A 21,790-nucleotide genomic window follows, 5' to 3' on the forward strand; every position below is an offset into this window, starting at 1 on the left:
AAACGCTTATGTGTGTGTATGTGCGTGTAAACGCTTATGTGTGTGCATGTGCGTGTAAACACGTGTGTGTATGTGCGTGTAAACGTGTGTGCGTGTAAACGCTTGTGTGTGTCTGTGCGTGTAAACGCGTGTGTGTGTATGTGTGCATGTGCGTGTAAACGCGTGTGTATGTGCGTGTAAACGCTTATGTGTGTGTGTATGTGCGTGTAAACGCTTATGTGTGTGCATGTAAACGGTTATGTGTGTGTGTATGTGCGTGTAAACACTTATGTGTGTGTATGTGCGTGTAAACGTGTGTGTGCGTGTAAACGCGTGTGTGTGTATGTGCGTGTAAACGCTTTGTGTGTGCATGTGCGTGTTAACGCGTGTGTGTATGTGCGTGTAAACGTGTGTGTATGTGCATTTAAACGCGTGTGTGTATGTGTGCATGTGCGTGTAAACGCGTGTGTATGTGCGTGTAAACGCGTGTGTATGTGCGTGTAAACGCTTGTGTGTGTGTATGTGCGTGTAAACGCTTATGTGTGTGTATGTGCGTGTAAACGCTTATGTGTGTGTATGTGCGTGTAAACGCTTATGTGTGTGCATGTGCGTGTAAACGCTTATGTGTGTGCATGTACGTGTAAACGCTTATGTGTGTGTATGTGCGTGTAAATGCTTATGTGTGTGCATGTGCGTGTAAACACGTGTGTGTATGTGCGTGTAAACGTGTGTGCGTGTAAACGCTTGTGTGTGTATGTGCGTGTAAACGCTTGTGTGTGTGTATGTGCGTGTAAACGCTTGTGTGTGTATGTGCGTGTAAACGCTTGTGTGTGTGTATGTGCGTGTAAACACTTATGTGTGTATGTGCGTGTAAACGCGTGTGTGTACGTGTAAACGCGTGTATGTGCGTGTAAACGCTTATGTGTGTGTATGTGCGTGTAAACGCTTGTGTGTGTATGTGCGTGTAAACGCTTGTGTGTGTGAACGCCTGTGTGTGTATGTGCGTGTAAACGCGTGTGTGTGTATGTGTGCGTGTAAACGCGTGTGTATGTGCGTGTAAACGCTTGTGTGTGTGTATGTGCGTGTAAACGCTTATGTGTGTATGTGCGTGTAAACGCTTATGTGTGTGCATGTGCGTGTAAACGCTTATGTGTGTGTATGTGCGTGTAAACGTATGTGTGTGTATGTGCGTGTAAACGTGTGTGTGTGCGTGTAAACGTGTGTGTGTGCGTGTAAACGCGTGTGTGTATGTGCGTGTAAACGCGTGTATGTGCGTGTAAACGCGTGTGTGTATGTGCGTGTAAACGCGTGTGTGTATGTGCGTGTAAACGCTTATGTGTGTGTGTGTGCATGTGTGTGCCGTTTAGGCCTTTATAAGCGCTAACAGCTACACGATGGATCTTTGGCTTTGTGTTTGTAAACGCGTGTGAGGAGCGTTGGCGCCGTGGTTAGCGCACTGCGCTATGACCCACTCATATTTGACATTGTTGACGAATATCTTAACTGGTCTTGGGCTTCCCCTAATTGAGGAGCCAAAGGCGGCTGGGCGTGCTGTTAGCCAGGAAACCCCTGGTTCGCCATTCTCTCCTTCATATATACTCACTACTCTATGGGACGTCTGGCAAAATATTACGAAGCTGCAGCATTTACAAAACTCTTTGGTACGTGTCGTGACCGGTAGTGCAAGATCTGACCATGTCTGTCCAGTGCTCGCCAAGCCACATTGGCTTCCTGTTGCCGAACGAATCGATGATAAGGTCGCACTCATTACACACAAAGTGCTTGCCACAAATGAACCACAATACCTTGCTGATCTCGTCAAAAGCATAAACTATCACGCGAATCTCAGTCATCATCGCAGCAGTTTTTGACTTGGCATCAAACAAAGATAGTTTACTGCATCGCGCGCTTTTAGATGCGCTTCTGCAGCCGTCCGATATTATGAAACCACTTGGAGCGTTGCACTTTTAAATTTAGATTGAACTCTGATTTCTTTATAACTGCTTTTTGTGTTTAGTTTGTTCTCCTTACACCACACTTCCGATTATCACGATTGAATGCATAGAGTGCAAAAGAAGTTCAACATATATACAGAAATACTAACTAATCTTTCACCAATATCCTGTTCAAGCTATACAGGTTATCTTTATCTTTTGGGAATGTTTGCGTGTGTGTAAATGAGTGAAGCGAGTGGGCACTTACACCACTGAGTGATGCTTTTAACGTTGTTAATCATAACCCCTGCCGGACAGATTTCCATGAGACTCACTAATAGAAGCTCTCGCAGTAACGCTCACTAGATGCCACGGTATTAGTGTAGTGGGTACGTAAGACGTCGTAGACGGATGGGTAGAGGCAACGCTTATTTATTACAAGGGCTTAACACAACAGTACAATGTTTCTCGAAGGGGTAACGGCCCCTTCACCCGCTGCCTGGGGAGGTATGCCCTCTCTCTATCTCGCCCTATTCCTGGGCTAGGGTCACGGGGTCCTCTGGCTACACGGGGTCTAGAGGAGGCTAGCTCGACCTGGCCCAGCCAAGACGCAGGTCCCGACCACTGGCCACACAGACCCGGCCCTGATAAGGACGTCGGGCTCCGAGGCTCCCAATATCGCACCACTGGCTTACTCTGTCCTGGCCCTGACAAGGACGGTGGGTCAGGTGAGTCCCAGGGTCCTGGCTAGCTGGTCTTCTGTCTTCAACTGGTTCTTCTGTCTTCGCTGGCAGCACTGCCCGGACCCACTCGGGGTCCGGCCTTTTCTCCTGCTCTGAGGCTTGCTCCGCTCTAGCCACGCCCCCTTTCCCGAACCTTCCACCACTGCTGATCCTCCATGCACTCGCCCCTGCCTGCCTCTATCATTTGTTGCCAGATAGCTTCTCAACAAGAGCTGAAATAGCTCAGTGGGCTTTACCGATATATAAAAAAACAAGTCACTCCGCTCCTTTAGCCTTGCTCTCCTCTACCCCTTGCCTCATCGCTTTTAGTCAAACTTGACTCATTAGCAGGGCACTTATTCCCCCCCTTCTGGCACAATTCTCTGAGCCTGTCTCTCAGCATCCAGCCACTTCTGTGCCCATCACTGTCTGTTCTCTCTGTTTAAATGTATGCAGTCTATACACGCCTCCTTGTTCCCCATGATGCTTGTCTGATTGTTTTGCACTGAATTTTGAGATGCAGATATATTCGAGATGCTCTGTAAATGCACTCTCCATTGTATTATTTTCCACCCTGCTCCCTCCACTGCCTGGGTGTGACAAGGCTGGTAGGGCCACATTCCGAGCTTGACGCAAATTGAGTTATTGTGCCTTGGGCTTAAACATCAATGGGTGTCCATTTGTCAGTTGTCTTTATTATTACACGCTTTTATTTAACTCACTGTTGTCATATCCTCAAATCTTGTAAGTCAATTTCAACCGTCTTCCCAATGTCGTATCGACTGTATATGTATGTCATACTGATGACAATACTATATTCTATCATTAAAACATTAAAATATATATTTTTAAACAATCTTTTTTACGGGTCTAATTGTCCACGCTCAACTCACGTTGGCTGTAAATCACCATGGTCCCTTTCGTTATGGCAAGCTTCGGGGCCACTTCCTGGAGTCGTGGAGTTCTGCCATTACTCGTACGGTACATTTCATTAAAGCGTGTTTAAAAAATATATATTTTTATATATTTTTTTCTCAAATATTGTAGATGTGTGTGCTGTATGAGAGAGCTCGTGACTGAGCCCACGCCCATCACCCCTCCCCTAACCTCTTCCCCCACTCACTCCTCCCCTCTCCTTTCTGCTGCTACTTGAAGAGACTTCTTGATGCCACTCCTTGCGTCAGGGCCTGAGACTGAGAGAGCGGTGGGGGAGGCGACACAGGGAGCCGGGCCGCGTCTGCGCGTGTCAGGAGCAAGAGACGCGGTTGACTCGACACTTCACATCGTGGGTGTGGGGAGTTTGTGGTGTGTGGGGAGTTTGTGGTGTGTGGATGACGGTGGGTGGTGTGACGCTTCACGGCGTGAGTGAGTGTGGGGAGTTTGTGGTGCGTGGAGGATGGTGGGTGGTGTGACACTTCACAGCGTGGGTGAGTGTGGGGAGTTTGTGGTGCGTGGGGGATGATGGGTGGTGTGACACTTCACAGCGTTGGTGAGTGTGGGGGTTTGTGGTGCGTGGGGGACGGTGGGTGGTGTGACACTTCACAGCATTGGTGAGTGTGGGGAGTTTGTGGTGCGTGGAGGACGGTGGGTGGTGTGACACTTCACAGTGTGGGTGAGTGTGGGGAGTTTGTGGTGCGTGGGGAGCGATGTGCGGTGTGGTCCAGACTATAAACTGCCTGTGTAGGCTACACGTTAGATTTATTTTCGGTGCATTAATCTCTCTGTGTCTGGAAGATGGTGTAGCATGTGTGAGTTTGTGTGCGGTGTCTCACGAGCAAAGTGTCACTGTGTGCGTGTAACTAAAATGAGTATCATGGGCGGTGTGTAAATATCACACATTGGGGAGACAAAGGCGGTCCCACGTGGTTCTGAACACCCACCCCATTGTGTGTCATTCCGGCCTTTATAGGGGCTCAATAAGAGTACTGCCACACCAGTCTGTGGAGCTCCATGGGGGAAGTTTGTGTTGGAGCTCGTGCTGTAGGCGTAGAAGACGCGTGACCATGGATCCTCTGTGGGGAGCGCGCGTCTGCTGTGGGTCGCGTGGAGCTGCACGAGCGGACACCGACGCAGCGATTTCCATAGCGAGTCACGAGACAGGCGCTGGAAAGCAATCGCGCTGAAGTGTGAGGATGAGTGGATGAATCGAGCACCACCTTGGTGTGTTTACCTTGTATGTTCAGTCGTGATTCATAATTTTAATCCACCATGTCATGGTAGGTTTCTATTTCTCTGTTATCCTTAATTGCACATTTTTATTTAATTCCATAAAATATTTCACCTGCAAATTCTATTGAGATAGAAAGTCTCATGCGCAAGGATGCCCAGGGCATCTGGGGTGGAACAGTTGCCCAGTGCTTGGTGCACTGCACTACGAACCCTTGGACTAAAATCAGAGGCGAGTGACATGAATCAGTCCTGCCCCCCTCGCTTCACCAACCTGCACCCGCCAGCGTGAAGTAAACAAAGCAAGATACCACACGACCGACAGCGCTTAGGATGTCAATTATCCAGCAGGGCTTTACTTTATTATTATATCCAGGACTGGTTGTGGATTTTATTATTTTTCTTTAGTTGTCTCTGTGTTGCATTTACAATTTGGCGAGATGTTTTCTACTTGATTCTGGTGCATTCACTGCTTTTATCCATGTATCTCTGCACTAGGTGTGTTGGTTGGAGTTGTTGGTTGTCTTGCGAGGTTAATCTGATGCGGTTTACTGGTACAGTGCCTAGTGGCCTTGTTTACTTTACTGCCCTTTGCATCACTGTAATGTACGGTCAATTGTAATTTAACAGGAAAAGTGTCGACTTTAAAGTCACGGTTTTGTTGTTGATTCGATTGGCTCATACCTCCCTGTTCACGGATATTGTCAGTCAGGGCTGAGGTCAAGTGAGAAAGCGATATCCCCCACTGTCCCCTTCACCCCATAGTGTTGCCTATTGGACTCATTCTCACGTAGAAGCCCGAGTTCACAATGAGATAAAATGGAGTGAAACCTACATCACTATAAATGTTTAAATAACAGTAAAAATTGGATCTTTATCAAGGGTACCATGTAACTGTGAGCCTTGTCATTCATAGCACAGTACTCAATTTATTCCGTCTCGCCTGTTTTGTTCTTTGGTAAAGCTGAGGTCTTGGTGATCAAATACACGATCGCCCCCGCCGTCTTCAAGATCCTCCATGGACTCGCCTCTGCCTGCCTCTCCCTCTCATGGGGCGCCATGGGGGCGAGATGTTATCTCCCTAGCCTGGTATGCATGAAGTCGTGGGTTTGGTCCCGACCCTGACGCCTGGTGTATATGGGGATTTTTCTTCGGAACTTCCGTTTTTCCCGCCACATTTTGAATTATGCATTTAGATTTAGTTGCTATAAATTTCCATATGTTAAGCCACTTCGTTGAGCTATCATTTGTTGCCAGGTAGCTTAAAATAGCTGAAATAGTTCAGTGGGCTTTACCGATAAATAAAAAAAAACAAGTAACTCCTCTCCTTTAGGCTTGCTCTCCTCTATCGCTTGTCTCATCGCTTTTAGTCAAACTTGACTCATTAGCAGGGCACTTATTCCCCCATTCTGGCACAATTCTCTGAGCCTGTCTCTCAGCATTAAGCCACTTCTCCTGTGCCCATCACTGTCTGTTCTCTCTGTATGAATGTATGCAGTCTATACACGCCTCCTTGTTCCCCATGCTTGTCTGATTATTGTGCACTGAATTTTGAGATGCAGATATATTCGAGATGCTCTGTAAATGCACACTCGATTGTATTATTTTCCACCCTGCTCCCTCTACTGCCTGAGTGTGACAAGGGGTGTCCATTTACCAGTTGTCTTTTTTATTATTATTATTACACGCTTTTATTTAACTCACTCCTCCGTCTGTTGTCGTATCCTCTAAAAATCTTGTAACTCAATTTTTACCCACTTCCCAATGTGATATCGACTGCAAACTTGATATACTTATGTCATACTGATGACAATACTATATTCTATAATAAAAAATCCAAACATTTTTCTTTTTTACATTTTACACGCTTTTATTTAACTCACTCCGTCTGTTGTCGTATCCTCAAAAAATCTTGTAACTCAATTTCAACCGTCTTCCCAATGTCGTATCGACTGCATATGTATGTCATACTGATGACAATACTATATTCTATCATTACAAATTAAAAATATATATTTTTAAACAATCTTTTTTACGGGTCTAATTGTCCACGCTCACCACGGTCCCTTTCGTTATGGCAAGCTTCGGGGGGCCACTTCATGGAGTCGTGGAGTTCTGCCATTACTCGTAGGGTACATTTCATTAAAGCGTGTTTTTTTAAAAAGTATTTTTAAATATTTTTTTCTCAAATATTGTAGATGTGTGTGCTGTATGAGAGAGTTCGTGACTGAGCCCACGCCCCCCACCCCTCCCCTACCATCTCCCCCACTCACTCCTCCCCTCTCCTTTCTGCTGCTACTTGAAGAGACTTCTTGATGCCACTCCTTGCGTCAGGGCCTGAGACTGAGAGAGCGGCGGAGGAGGCGACACGGCGAGCGGGGCCGCGTCTGCGCGTGTCAGGGGGCGAGAGACGCGGGCGACTCGACACTTCACAGCGTGGGTGAGTGTGGGGAGTTTGTGGTGTGTGGAGAATGGTGGGTGGTGTGACACTTCACATCGTGGGTATGTGTGGGGAGTTTGTGGTGCATGGGGGACGGTGGGTGATGTGACACTTCACAGCGTGGGTGTGGGGAGTTTGTGGTGCATGGGGGACGGTGGGTGGTGTGACACTTCACATCGTGGGTGAGTGTGGGGAGTTTGTGGTGCATGGGGGACGGTGGGTGATGTGACACTTCACAGCGTGGGTGTGGGGAGTTTGTAGTGCATGGGGGACGGTGGGTGGTGTGACACTTCACAGCGTGGGTGAGTGTGGGGAGTTTGTGTTGCATGGGGGGCGATGTGCGGTGTGGTCCAGACTATAAACTGCCTGTGTAGGCTACACGGCAGATTTATTTTTGGTGCATGAATCTCTCTGTGTGTCTGGAAGATAGTGTAGCACGTGTGAGTTTGTGTGCGGTGTCTCACGAGCAAAGTGTCACTGTGTGCGTGTAACTAAAATGAGTATCATGGGCGGTGTGTAAATATCACACATTGGGGAGACAAAGGCGGGTGTTACTCGCAGCATTCTATCAAAAGGCTGCTTAGCCCAGCCATCCCGCCCACCCACGCCCCCTTACTGACTCCTTCCCCCTCCCTTAACCTGTATATAATCCAAGGTTGTCTCTGAACTGTGCTCCTAACACAGATATTCTGCGTTGACTTTTCCACCTGAAGATGGAAGCTTGTGTTGCCTCCGAAACGTCGTGATTTAATTATTTTCTTTTATTTTGTTTTATTTTATCTACGTGACTTTACTGAATAAAACCAAAGAGTATACATGGGGGAAGTTTGTGTTGGAGCTTGTGCTGTAGGCATAGAAGACGCGCGACGATGGATCCTCTGTGGGGAGCGCGCGTCTGCTGTGGGTAGCGTGGAGCTGCACGAGCGAACACCGACGCAGTGATTCCCTTCGCGAGTCACGAGACCCGTGCTGGAAAGTAATCGCGCTGATGTGTCAGGATGAGTGGATGAATCGAGCACCACCTTGGTGTGTTTACCCTGTATCTTCAGTCGTGATTCATCATTTTAATCGACCATGTCACGGCAGTTTTCTATTTCTCTGTTATCCTTGATTGCACATTTTTATTTCATTCTATAAAATATTTAATCTGCAAATTCTATTGAGATTGAAAGTCTCATGCGCAAGGATGCCCAGGGCATCTGGGGTGGAACAGTTGCCCAGTGCTTGGTGCACTGCACTACGAACCCTTGGACTAAAATCAGAGGCAAGTGACGTATGAATCAGTCCTGCCCTCCTCGCTTCACCAACTTGCACTCGCCAGCGTGGTGAAGTAAAGCAAAGCAAGATACCACACGACTGACAACGCTTAGGGTGCCCGTTATCCAGCAGGGCTTTATTATTATATCCAGGTCTGGTTGTGGATTTTATTCTTTTTCTTTAGTTGTCTCTGTGTTGCATTTACAACTTGGCGAGATGTTTTCTACTTGATTCTGGTGCATTCACTGCTTTTATCCATGTATCTCTGCACTAGGTGTGTTGGTTGGAGTTGTTGGTTGTCTTGCGAGGTTAATCTGATGCGGTTTACTGGTACAGTGCCTAGTGGCCTTGTTTACTTTACTGCCCTTTGCATCACTGTAATGTACGGTCAATTGTAATTTAACAGGAAAAGTGTCAACTTTAAAGTCACGGTTTTTGTTGTTGATTCGATTGGCTCATACTTCCCTGTTCATAGATATTGTCAATCAGGGCTGAGGTCAATTACTCGTGCCCAGTCAGTCAAGTGAGAAAGCAATATCCCCCACTGTCCCCTTCACCCCATGGTGTTGCCTATGGGACTCATCATCACATAGAAGCCCGAGTTCACAATGAGATATAAGGGAATGAAACCTACCTCGCTGTACATGTTTAAATGACAGTAAAAATTGGATATTTATCAAGGGTACCATGTAACCGTGAGCCTTGTCATTCATAGCACAGTACTCAATTTATTCCGTCTCACCTCTTTTTTTCATTGGTAAAGCTGAGGTCTTGGTGATCAAATACACGATCGCCCTCGCCGTCTTCAAGATCCTCCATGGACTCACCCCTGCCTGCCTCTCCCTCTCATGGGGCGCCATGGGGGCGAGATGTTATCTCCCTAGCCTGGTATGCATGAGGTCGTGGGTTTGGTCCCAACCCTGACGCCTGTTGTATATTTGGATCTTCCGGTTTTTCCCTCCACGTTTAGAATTATGCATTTAGATTATTTAGTTGCTATACATTTCCACATGTTAAGCCACTTTGTTGAGCTATCATTTGTTGCCAAGTAGCTTCTGAAAAAGAGCTGAAATAGCTCAGTCGACTTTACCTGATGAATATAAAAAAACAAGTCACTCCACTCCTTTAGCCTTGCTTTCTCCTCTATCGCCCCTCTCATCGCTGTCTACTCCCCTCCGTCCTGTCTGCCCAGCAACGAAGGGAGTTCTTAGTCAAACTTGACTCATTAGCAGGGCACTTATTCCCCCCTTCTGGCACAATTCTGAGCCTGTCTCTCACTATCCACCCACTTCTCCTGTGTCCATCACTGTCTGTTCTCTCTGTATGAATGTATGCAGTCTATACACGCCTCCTTGTTCCCCATGATGCTTGTCTGATTGTTGTGCACTGAATTTTGAGATGCAGATATATTTGAGATGCTCTGTAAATGCACTCTCGATTGTATTATTTTCCTCGCTGATCTTTCTACTGCCTGTATGTGACAAGGCTGGATGAGTCACATTCCGAGCGAGATGTCAACAGAGTTGTTTCACCTTGGGCGTAAACATCAATGGATGTCCATTTGCCAGGTGTAATTTTTTTCATAATTCTTGGAGAGACGTGTGCTGTTTGAGGTAACACGCGACTGAGCCTACGCCCCCACCTGCTTCCTCCCATTATAGTCTCACCTTATACTATTTGACTGCTCAGCAGATCAGCAGGAAATTTCAGTCATGCCCCTTTCTGCACATAAAGACTTGCTCGGGGCGAATGTTTGCTGGTGAAATACAGACAACTGGAGAATTATGGTCTAATAACCTCTACGACTGCCACGGCATGGGGAGGACTGCCTGCAGTAGTGCATTCGAAAATACTTTATTCTTATTGTTGTTTTGGGAATTAGTTCATTGCTATGCAGCATGTCTTTGGAAAATGACAACCACAACCAGGGGCAAAGCCAGGGGGGGGTAATAGGGGTGACATTCTACGACACTCGGTCTGGCGGACTGCGTGCAACTGCATTGTCAGAGTGTGTCGCCAACCAGTGGCGTCTAGTTCAACAGCCTGAATCTCTAATCATTCTTGAAATTAAAATTTGTTGAATGTCACCCCGGCCTGAAATCCTGGCTCCGTCCCTGAACACAACCATCAACAGTATAATAAATGTCATCAAAATTATAACCACAATGAATAATTCTAAATGTCGTGTTACATTTCAATGTGTGTGTTTGTAAATGTGATTTAGAATTATAACCAATATCATCCCAAGTATAATACTTATCATATATATATAGTCACCACTCATGCTAATGTCTAACAAGTAACTATTCTGAAAAATAAAAATCCTTATTCATGTTTACACAGGGCTATGGAAGTTACATTTACTGTAATTAATATTATGGCTCTTCTATATGAAGTATATCTAAAATGGCAAGTTTAACATGACTAAATCTGTGGCTTGCATGAGCTCTTAAGTGGGTTTTAATGGAGATAAATTCTGCAATTGCGAGTCATTATTTCTCGAATAATATGGTCTGCCTTCAACTGCTGACCAGCATCTGTAATTGCGCAGGAAACATTGAAGTAGGCACCCCTGAGCTGACTGAACTTTGCGAAGTTGATTTGACCGTTTGAGTTTTGCATTTCCTTCTTAGGCCCTTGTAGTTTTCTATGGGCCCTTGTAGCAGCTTTACACATTTTTTTTTCAATTTCAGCACTACGTTTCATCACTAATCAATTGTTTCCGAATATTGCAACGGGTTTTTGGGCAGGTCTTAGTGGCGTTGTTTGCATAATCTTGAAACTGGTCCCAATCTGTCGATTCCTCATTCGTCAGGAGAATGCGTCACCACTGCCCACCTCCACATTACCACCATTCCCACCATCAAAATGAAATCCAAAATGAGCTGGATGATCTTTTGTTGAACTTAGAGAATACTACTAAGAGATGGGGTTTACGATCATCCCTACAAAAAACAAAGCACCAACCTGGGTATTCTATGTCATCGTATTTTACCCTCCCTCCACTCTCCATGAGTGGTGGGGCAGTTTAGGACAGAGTGGGAATTTTGTCCATACCTGGAAAGGGTGCTTATGACCAGCTCCAGTTTGGCAGCAGAGGTCATGCTCCAAATCAGCGCGTAACACGCTGTGAAAGTTGCATTGCCTGTCGCTCCATGTAAAGCTCTGGGTCTTCTCAGCCAGATATCCCCTCCCTTCTCTGTATTTAATAAAAAAAATATCCCTTTTAAAAGAACATCTACACTGGTTTTGCATATTCAAGTGTCTACGATCCAGCGTGGGTCTTACAAACTGGATTGTGTGAGCAGTTTAGATCCTTGAAAGATCTGGACAAATTCCCATCAGTGAGCTTCTAAGGCAGGTGAGGCAGCATTGGCTGGGGCATGTAGCCCAATTTCTCAGTCACTGCGTACCCAAGCAGCTTCTGTTTGGGCAGATATAAGGGGCAAAACGCGATAGAGAAGAGTTTGACTGTTGTGTAACAGAAGGATGTGGAGCTGATTGGACTTGCCGACAGCTCGTACCAGTGGTGTGAAGATCAGCCTCTGGAGGAGTTTTGTGAAGGATGTCCTCCTCCAGCAATAACGGAGGGCGAGTACAGTGCTGGACGAGTAAAATTCAGCAAGTTGGAACAGTAGGGAGCACAGGTGGTAGATCTGCCAGTCATCCCTGTCACTCAACCCATGGCACCTTTATCTATCCTGTAACTTCCTGCCCATGAGCCTTCGACAGTCCACATGACCTCAATGTGCACTTAGCCTGGCACAAGCACTTTGTTGACATCACAATTTTTAGTGAGGTATGGCTGTTATTGTGTATATATACACCCATTCATGTGCCGTATCAGCCTTCTTAGGTGCTCATTAGCAGAACTAATCTCAAATATCTGTCAAAAACTATATGGGAGATTTTTCTCGTTTGTATGTGTATCTTTGTGTACATAGCCTATGTGTGTGTTTGTGGCGAGCCATGCTGCACAACAAACTCGGCCACAGCTATCAATAGCACATGATATCTACACTGGTTTTGGGTCCTCTAGGTTGAGTCTGCATTAAATAAGTGCCTGGTTCAATAAGTAATCAGCAGAACCTATGAGACAAACGTGGCCAGGTATGATCCTGGCCATTTCTACCCCTCTTTGCCATGCCGGCCTTCAAAGGGGCTCAATAACAGGGATGTTTGTGTTGGAGCTCGTGCTGTAGGCGTAGAAGACGCATTGCCGTTGATCCTCTGTAGGGAGCGTGCGTCTGCTGTGTGTAGCGTGGAGCTGCATGAGAGTGAAACCAATGGAGTTGTTGCACCTTGGGCGTGAATATCAATGCATGTCCATTTGCCAGGTGTCAATTTTTAAATAAAATTTGTGGAGATGTGTGCTGTATGGGAGAAAAAGCGACTGAGCCCACGCACTCACCCCCCCATTACAGTATCTCCTCGTACTATTTTACTGCTCAGCAATCATACGTACAACACGTTATTGTATGTCAGGAGGAAGGACAACAAACTAAATGCAAATGCAGTTCTAAAGAGATGAGTTTTCAATCAAGTGCATCACCCCAGTGGCTTCCTAATATCAGAAAGAAGAGAATATCAGATGGCAGAAAAAGCGCATCTGAAAGCGCGCGATGAAAACTGCAGGCCACTGTGTTTTTCCTGCTGCCAAAGAACACAATTTGTCTCGTTACTTGAACAATTTCTAATTTTGCAAAAAATGGGTTAAAATTAATATTGTTTGTTATAGCACATTCTCGTAGAAAGAACGTTGGTTAAGTCAGACTGGCCTGTATATGTACAGTATAGATATTTTGTTTGCAGTAGTGCAATACACACAGCTCAATACACAGTTATACAGTGAGGGAAAAAAGTATTTGATCCCCTGCTGATTTTGTACGTTTGCCCACTGACAAAGAAATGATCAGTCTATAATTTTAATGGTAGGTTTATTTGAACAGTGAGAGACAGAGTAACAACAAAAAAATCCAGAAAACCGCATGTCAAAAATGGTATAAATTTATTTGCATTTTAATGAGGGAATTATGTATTTGACCCCTCTGCAAAACATGACTTAGTACTTGGTGGCAAAACCCCTGTTGGCAATCACAGAGGTCAGACGTTTCTTGTAGTTGGCCACCAGGTTTGCACACATCTCAGGAGAGATTTTGTCCCACTCCTCTTTGCAGATCTTCTCCAAGTCATTAAGGTTTCAAGGCTGACGTTTGGCAACTCGAACCTTCAGCTCCCTCCACAGATGTTCTATGGGATTAAGGTATGGAGACTGGCTAGGCCACTCCAGGACCTTAATGTGCTTCTTCTTAAGCCACTCCTTTGTTGCCTTGGCCGTGTGTTTTGGGTCATTGTCATGCTCGAATACCCATCCACGACCCATTTTCAATGCCCTGGCTAAGTGAAGGAGGTTCTCACCCAAGATTTGATGGTACATGGCCCCGTCCATCGTCCCTTTGATGCGGTGAAGTTGTCCTGTCCCCTTAGCAGAAAAAATCCCCTAAAGCATAATGTTTCCACCTCCATGTTTGACGGTGGGGATGGTGTTCTTGGGGTCATAGGCAGCATTCCTCCTCCTCCTTCAAACACGGCGAGTTGAGTTGATGCCAAAGAGCTCCATTTTGGTCTCATCTGACCCACAACACTTTCACCCAGTTGTCCTCTGAATCATTCAGATGTTCATTGGCAAACTTCAGACGGGCATGTATATGTGCTTTCTTGAGCAGGGGGATCTTGCGGGCGCTGCAGGATTTCAGTCCTTCACGGCGTAGTGTGTTACCAATTGTTTTCTTTGGTGACTATGGTCCCAGCTGCCTTGAGATCATTGACAAGATCCTCCCGTGTAGTTCTGGGCTGATTCCTCACCGTTCTCATGATCATTGCAACTCCACGAGGTGAGATCTTGCATGGAACCCCAGGCCGAGGGAGAATGACAGTTCTTTTGTGTTTCTTCCATTTGCGAATAATCGCACCAACTGTTGTCACCTCACCAAGCTGCTTGGCAATGGTCTTGTAACACATTCCAGCCTTGTGTAGGTCTACAATCTTGTCCCTGACATCCTTGGAGAGCTCTTTCGTCTTAGCCATGGTGGAGAGTTTGGAATGTGATTGATTGATTACTTCTGTGGACAGGTGTCTTTTATACAGGTAACAAGCTGAGATTAGGAGCACTCCCTTTAAGAGTGTGCTCCCAATCTCAGCTCATTACCTGTATAAAAGACACCTGGGAGCCAGAAATCTTTCTGATTGAGAGGGGGCCAAATACTTATTTCCCTCATTAAAATGCAAATCAATTTATAACATTTTTGACATGTGTTTTTCTGGATTTTGTTGTTGTTATTCTGTCTCTCACTGTTCAAATAAACCTACCATTAAAATTATAGACTGATCATTTCTTTGTCAGTGGGCAAACGTACAAAATCAGCAGGGGATCAAATACTTTTTTCCCTCACTGTATGTATAAATATCTCAAATAAAGAATGGGTCACTTGGGTTTGCGAACATGATGTACAAAACTCGTTATAGTCTCATGCTCTGCATGCTTTTGTAAATGCATGTGGTGCATACTCACTGACAAAATTCTGTTATGGAGAGGCTTCATTATTATTTCTACTAATTTTAAATGTTAAATTAAGGATTTTTTTCATTAATTTCTAACGTAAAACATATCGGGAGGCATTAATCCAGCGGTAGTGACAATGGCTGATGATGATGATGTAACGTGCCGCCCATTTTTAAGGACTCCTAAGAGAGTGTAGGTGGAGATTCAAAGGCATAGGAAGGAGGCTGCACAGACACCTGGACCACTGCTGTCCTGGATAAGTGATTAATTTAACATAATGAACATCACAGTAACATTGACGCTGCCTTATGTGTGTACTTTAAGTTTTGGGTTCCAAACAAAAACACACTACCTCTACAAAGATCATGTTCACTAATTTCCGTGAAGCGTATGTGACGTCATACCACGGATAGACAACCTCAGACCACCCAAGATCAAACCTGGCTCCAACCCTCTGCCGTTCCACCTCCATCCTAATCGTCACTCAACGAGAGGTGACGCTATCCCGATCATTGCACATTATAGCGCAATTCGCCGTCTGCGTGGCATCACGGTGGTCGAGGCAGTGAGCACGTGGTGTCACGCAGCTGCTTAATCTGCTAAACCTGTGTGGTGTTCTGAATTAGGTTTACATTTTACTTTTTTTGTCGTAGTGTTGTGTTCATATAAATGTTCATATGCTTGCACTGAAGAGTGTTTTGAGATGCCTAAGGTGTTTCGATGCTATTTCATATATTTACATATATTAAAATAACAATTTTAAGCTTACATTACAATTTACATAACTCAATGTATTCACAATCAAATACCTAAAGTCACAATTTTACCTAACCAAGACCTTTCCGATTTTAGTAGCAGCATTTTATTTTAATAATTATTCTTATTTCCCGTACATGGCTAAAATTACACGACTATGATTACAGGTTACACGTGGTTTGTTTTCATTTTCTTCAGGTGACTCGATGCATTTGTCGTGATGGCATCAAATGATCCTGCATATGAGATTATTAGAACCAACAAAGTGAAACTGCAGGAATACCTCCAGGCGAAGTCTTCAGAAGTGCTTGACCATTCCTGTCAAACAGGGATAGTCCTGCGCAGTGAATACGCGTCCCTCAGAAGCGAGAATAACCCCATTGCACGAACACGGCACCTGGTTGACCTGGTGCTCGACAAGGGAGAAGAAGTGTGCATGAGATTCATTGAAGCCGTGCTGGTGCCGCTGAGATCCGAGATCCCTCTCTTGGATCAGTGGATATCACAGCATGAGCAGCAGCTCAACGTGATGGGTGTCGATCTGAGCAGAACTGTGGGTAAAGCCATCCCTGGAGCAGCTTTTCGTGAGTGATGCTAAACTTCACATAGCCATTCGCATGTCTTGGGCAAGTTTAGGTGAAGAAATTCCTTTGATCTGAGATGAATTATTATTTAAATTTAGCAAACTGCACCACCCTTGCATGACAACATTCCTCTCAGAAGGAAGACATTTATATTCCATTCCATAGCAGGAAAAGTACAATTGATCAGCAATCGGGAGGATAGGATGGATGGATGGATAATGAAAATGTGTGAAAATATCAAAACCTTACATCCACATTGGACCCCAACATTAATTAATTCGCCATAACCCACAGCTCCATTTCCTAGTAAAAGACTTGAACATGGTGACTTTCTCCCACCTCTTCAGACACAGACACATCGTGTTTGAGTTGGAAGAATGTAATGAGCTGTGAAGCTCTCTTTCAAGTGCCAAGCCCAAGATAGTTGGCCATGGCAGCAAACCCATCTGCTGCCATGGTCTCCATGACTTGGTACAATTTGTATTCCACCAAGGCCATATCATTGAAACTGTTCCCCTATGCAGGGTGAATGACCACCTCTCTTAAACTATGGAAGCTGCTTCTAGTTATTGATCTTTCGGCTGCTTTGGATACCACACACCACTCCATCCTCTTGAATCGGCATGGCTACGCAGGCATCTCTCACACACATCCCTATTGCTTCTGCTTCACTATTTTTCCAATTAAGGACTGCCTTCCATTCAGAAGCCCCAATTCTATGGTGTTCCACATGACTCCATCCGTGGCTATCTGCTCTTGGCACAATGTCTCCTCCCTGTAGAAAAATTATCCTAATTTTTATTATCGACTATCACTGCTATTTCAAATGACACCCAGCCTTTTATTGGTATTGAATCATAAAACTGAACCTACTCTCTCCTCCACACCCTGACTCGGATTGGTTATAATTTCCTGCAGATTAAATGTAAAATTTGTAGCCCTCGTCATTTTGAAAAAAAGTCCACGTGAATTAATGACCCCGAGCATTTGATTCCTGAGAGTTTAAATAACATCAGATACAGAGGGATCACGGTATTTAACATTGCCCAAGTGGTGATCCACTGGGTTCAATGTTTCCTTGGAAAGCTGATGGAAGTTGTTGAGCAAATTTGTCATAGGAAATCGCCACTCTCCCCAAAGTAGTGGATGCCACAGTGGTTGCTGATGATGCAGTAGCCAGATTAGTTGAAGTTCAAGTGAACCTGCGATGCATCACGTGGGATGCTACGAGTTCTGTGATTCATGTGGCTGTTGTTGTGGCGGTGCAAGCACTGCATATTCTCTGCCTGCAGAGGGGACCGTGCCTTGTGTACTGCACTCCACCAGTGTAGTCCCATTGCTATGTGATGTAGGCCAGCTTGACATGGGAGAGGAAACACAGCCCCAATACCAGTGAAATATAAAAAGTTAAATTCAACATCCTAAACAACAAAAATAAATAATTGTAGGACAAGGCAGGATTGAAATTTACACCCAAATTGATGGAATTAATTTTTGATAATGATGATGTACACCGTAATGATAAATGTGGTGGTACTATCTTTTTCACAGGCAAAACATACAAGACAGGTGGTGAGGATATTTTTATCAAGATAAAAAATATATTTTACAAAGGTACAGTATTTCCAAAAATTGCATGTCTCGCATACATATCTGGAAAACTTCCATACAATAATTCGTGATATACATGATGCTGCTGAATTATCGAAGGTGAACGAATTCGCTACGCTTTTTTAATGATGTAGTTCCTTTTAAACATATTTGTCTGCTATAGGAATGTTTTTTGTGTATATGAAACTAATTTGTTAAATTATTTCTGTTTTATTTAGATAACTCTGGTGTATACAGAGAATTTTTGCTGAAGCTGACATCATTAACACAAGACTACAACGCACGACCTGGAGAACCTGCAGTGTTTTTGCTGGAGAGGATGGTGACGCCAATTCTGATTCCCTACTACCACCAGCAAGAAACCAAGGAGCACGAGTTACTAGCGAGAGGCAAGAAACACGAGGAGCTGATGAAGAGAGCACAGAGAGAAGGGATGACTTGCAATAATCTATTTGATCCCATTGGTTACATTGGAGAAAAAAAACACCCCAGACTGGTTATTGTAGTGGGGATTCCAGGCAGCGGTAAAACCATGTTGAGCAAATTCATTGTGCACAGCTTGCTGTCAGGTGAGAAAGTGTTTGCACGCCGCTTTAAGCACATTGTGCTCATAACGTTCAGGGAGATAAAGGATGTTGGAGAGGTGTCACTCGCAGAGCTGTTTTCTGTGATGCACTCATGTTTGGGAAAGAAAGCAGATGAGGTTTTCACAAACCAAAAGAGAACCCTTTTTGTTATGGATGGGTTGGACGAGTTTGGAAAGTCCCTTCACTATGCCAATGCTTGCACTGATCCACGTAAGACGGCAACAGTAGAAGCCATCATTGCTGCCCTAGTGAATGGAAATCTCTTGCCCAAGGCCTCGGTCTTGATAACGACCAGACCCATTGCCATGCAGCAGCTGAGGGAAGTGAATGTTGATCGAGCTGTTGAAATCACTGGGTTTTCCAACGAAGATAAAATAGCATTCTTTAACAAATTTGACCAAGATAGGAGTCTAGCAGAAAGGGCACTCAAGCTCCTGCAGGAAAATGAAACAGTGAATACATTGTGCCAGAACCCTTCATTCTGCCATATAGCAGCCATTACACTGAAGGAACATTTACAAAAGTCGGATCATTCTGAGATTATCCTCAAATCAATGACCGACCTCTTCACACAATACGTGTTTGGGCTCATAGAACACCATGGACGTGGCAGCCGCGGAGCCAAGGAAATTGTATCGTCTCTTGCCAATATTGCTCTGAAGGGGGTTCAGCAAAATATCCAGATATTCAGCCAAAAAGATCTAGAAGAGTGTGTTGTTAGTTCTTATGAACTTGGAAGTACATTCATCAACAAAGTGTTCACATGTGAGGGCATTAAACAAGGGAGTTGCTATTCATTTTCACACTTGACAATGCAGGAATTCTTTGCAGCTATAGCTGTGCATCTGTCACATTCAACACGGCCAGTGAGTGACATCATCAAAGCTATTGAGGACAGCAAAGATGGGAGGTTTGATGTGTTTCAGAGGTTTTTTTGTGGACTAGCATCAAGCACTCCATGGAAGGTCTTTGAGGGTATCTTGGATCCTCCATCTGCAGATTATCAAAAGGAAATAATCGAGTGGCTCAATCGCAGCATGAAGACTCAGAAGGTTGACAAACACAGGTTCATCAGTCTCCTGCACTGCGTGCACGAGCTGCATGACCGCAAGTCCCTGAGTGATGCCACTCGGTCCATGACTGAGATAGACCTGTCAAGGACAAGGCTGTCCCTGCCAGACTGCGCTGCCATCTCCTGGATCCTGCTGCAACGAGAAGAACCTGTGAAGACACTCAACCTGTCGGGCTGCGGCATCGGCACCGAGGAAATGAAGAGGCTTCAGCCTGAACTGGACAGATGTAAAAGGCTACTGTAAGACTTGCACACCTCGCATTCACTCCTTCACAAATTGTGCGTACATATATGTGTTTGTGTGATATCAACTCATCTTCAAATGAGTACCAGGTGCAGCGTGTAAAACATCGCTACTCGGGAGATAACGGCGGCCGGGCGTGATGCTGGCCACCCACCCCATCATATGCCATGCCCGCCTTCATAGGTGCTCCCTAACAGCACTTTCCCCAGGAGTCTGTTAAGGCTATACGGCAGATCTTTGTCTCTAAGAATCCTCACTTAGTAACGGTGCACACAAAGAGTAGAATGTAACCTCATATTCACGTAACACTCGGTCTTGCATAGCCCACGCATGAATACAACTTTTGACAAAAGTCTTCCCCTTGCCACTGCCATCATTCTCCTCACTCCTCTCCCCGCACACCACGCTCACCCCTCCCCTTATGCCTCCCATTAACCCCCCGATCTGCTCCTGCCTTCACTTTTCCCATAATCCCTCCCCCACCCTTGCTCATCCCTTAACTCTTCTCCCCCCATACCCATGCCCACTCATCCACTGAGGGGGGGTAATGTTTGGTGAGTGAGTGCATGCCTACTTGAGTTGGTGGGTGGATCGATGAGTGGGTATGTTGAGTTACGTAAGGATGTGAGTGAGTTGGTGGGTCAGTAGTGTGTGAGTGCGTTGGTGAATGAGTGAAATAGTGCGAGTGGTTGAGTAAATGTGTAGTGAGTAGGTGGTTCCACAGTGAATGCTGCAGTCGCTGTACATTAAAGTATTAAAGGAAGAAAAGGTATGCATATGCATGGTTGCTTTTAAGCTTTCCATCATCTTCAGCAACATTTAATTATCGATAATGATAGACCTCACACTAGGTGCAGAAAGTGAGGTGACCGTAGGCCACACTGAGAAAATGGAGCCTTGATAACGACTCTGCAATGGAGAGTGAGGGTACCGTTTTGATCCACGTGGCCAATTCAAGCCCCTGGTTCACAGTGGATCATGGCAAGTGATGGTGCCCCCCACTACAGAATCAGAATCAGAAAGGGTTTTATTCGCCATGAAAGTTCACACCGACATGGAATTTACTTTGGCAGGATGGTGCATACATTCAACATATAGGAATCTAAAATCTTACTATAATAAGGGTTAAACGTCTAACTAACACCAAGGGGCTGAAGTATATAAAATTGAATAAATATCTAATATAAAATAGCTTTAAGATATAATATAAAAAGAAAAAATACAAATAGGTTAACATAGTTAATATCGGCAAGGTGTCATTATGTTGATAAAATGTTAACATCAGTGTAAGCCCTTGGCCTTGTTTAACAGGCCAGCAGCAGATGGGAAGAAACTGTTTTTATGGCGTGAGGTTTTGGTCCTGATGGACCGAAGCCTTCTGCCAGTAGGGAGTCGCTAAAACAGAGAGTGTCCAGGGTGGGAGGAATCGGCCACAATCTTCCTCGCTCGCCTCATGGTCCTTGTCGTGTGCAGGTCCTCGAGGGTTGGTAGATTGCAGGCAATTACCTTCTCAGCAGTGTGGATGATACGCTGCAGTCTGCTCTTGTCCTTGGCAGTGGCAGCAGCGTACCAGACGGTTATGGAGGAGGTGAGGATGGATTCAATGATTGCTGTATAGAATTGCACCATCATTGTTTTTGGCAGGTTGAATTTCTTCAGCTGCCATTGAAAGTACATCCTCTGTTGAGCTCTCTTGGTGAGGGAGCTGATGTTCAGTTCCCACTTGAGGTCCCGGGAGAGAATAGTGCCCAGGAAGCAGAAGGACTCTACAATTTTGACTGGGGAGTCTAACAGGATGATGGGGGTGAGTGGGACTGTATTCTTCCTGAAGTCCACAACCATCTCAACTGTCTTTAGAGCATTTAGCTCTAAGTTG

At 45.1% G+C, this 21,790-nt stretch overlaps 1 protein-coding gene across 6 annotated transcripts in view; it reads left to right on the forward strand.

Annotated features, from left to right (window-relative positions):
- The first annotated feature begins 3,812 nt into the window (after positions 1 to 3,812).
- The window catches only part of LOC116937958 (NACHT, LRR and PYD domains-containing protein 3-like), a 30,962-nt gene continuing 12,984 nt past the window's right edge, over positions 3,813 to 21,790 (forward strand). For 2 of the 6 annotated variants that reach the window (XR_004402095.2, XM_032945124.2), the window contains exons 1-3: positions 15,694 to 16,400; positions 17,952 to 18,014; positions 18,230 to 19,910. Coding sequence is in view for 5 of the 6 variants with exons in the window: in XM_032945124.2 (XP_032801015.2) it covers positions 16,037 to 16,400; positions 17,952 to 18,014; positions 18,230 to 19,910 (2,108 nt within the window). In the remaining variant the exon portion in view is untranslated. Of the gene's footprint in view, positions 3,921 to 5,765; positions 5,891 to 7,108; positions 7,242 to 14,704; positions 15,555 to 15,683; positions 16,401 to 17,951; positions 18,015 to 18,229; positions 19,911 to 21,790 lie in introns of those variants that run through there. The other 4 variants (XM_032945123.2, XM_076059136.1, XM_032945121.2 and 1 more) reach the window with 4 other exon arrangements.

The sequence above is a fragment of the Petromyzon marinus genome (assembly GCF_048934315.1).
Source record: "Petromyzon marinus isolate PM22_M1 ecotype Great Lakes invasive population chromosome 84 unlocalized genomic scaffold, UKy_Petmar_22M1.pri1.0 chr84_unloc.3, whole genome shotgun sequence".
In the NCBI taxonomy this organism is placed as follows: Eukaryota; Metazoa; Chordata; class Hyperoartia; order Petromyzontiformes; family Petromyzontidae; genus Petromyzon; species Petromyzon marinus.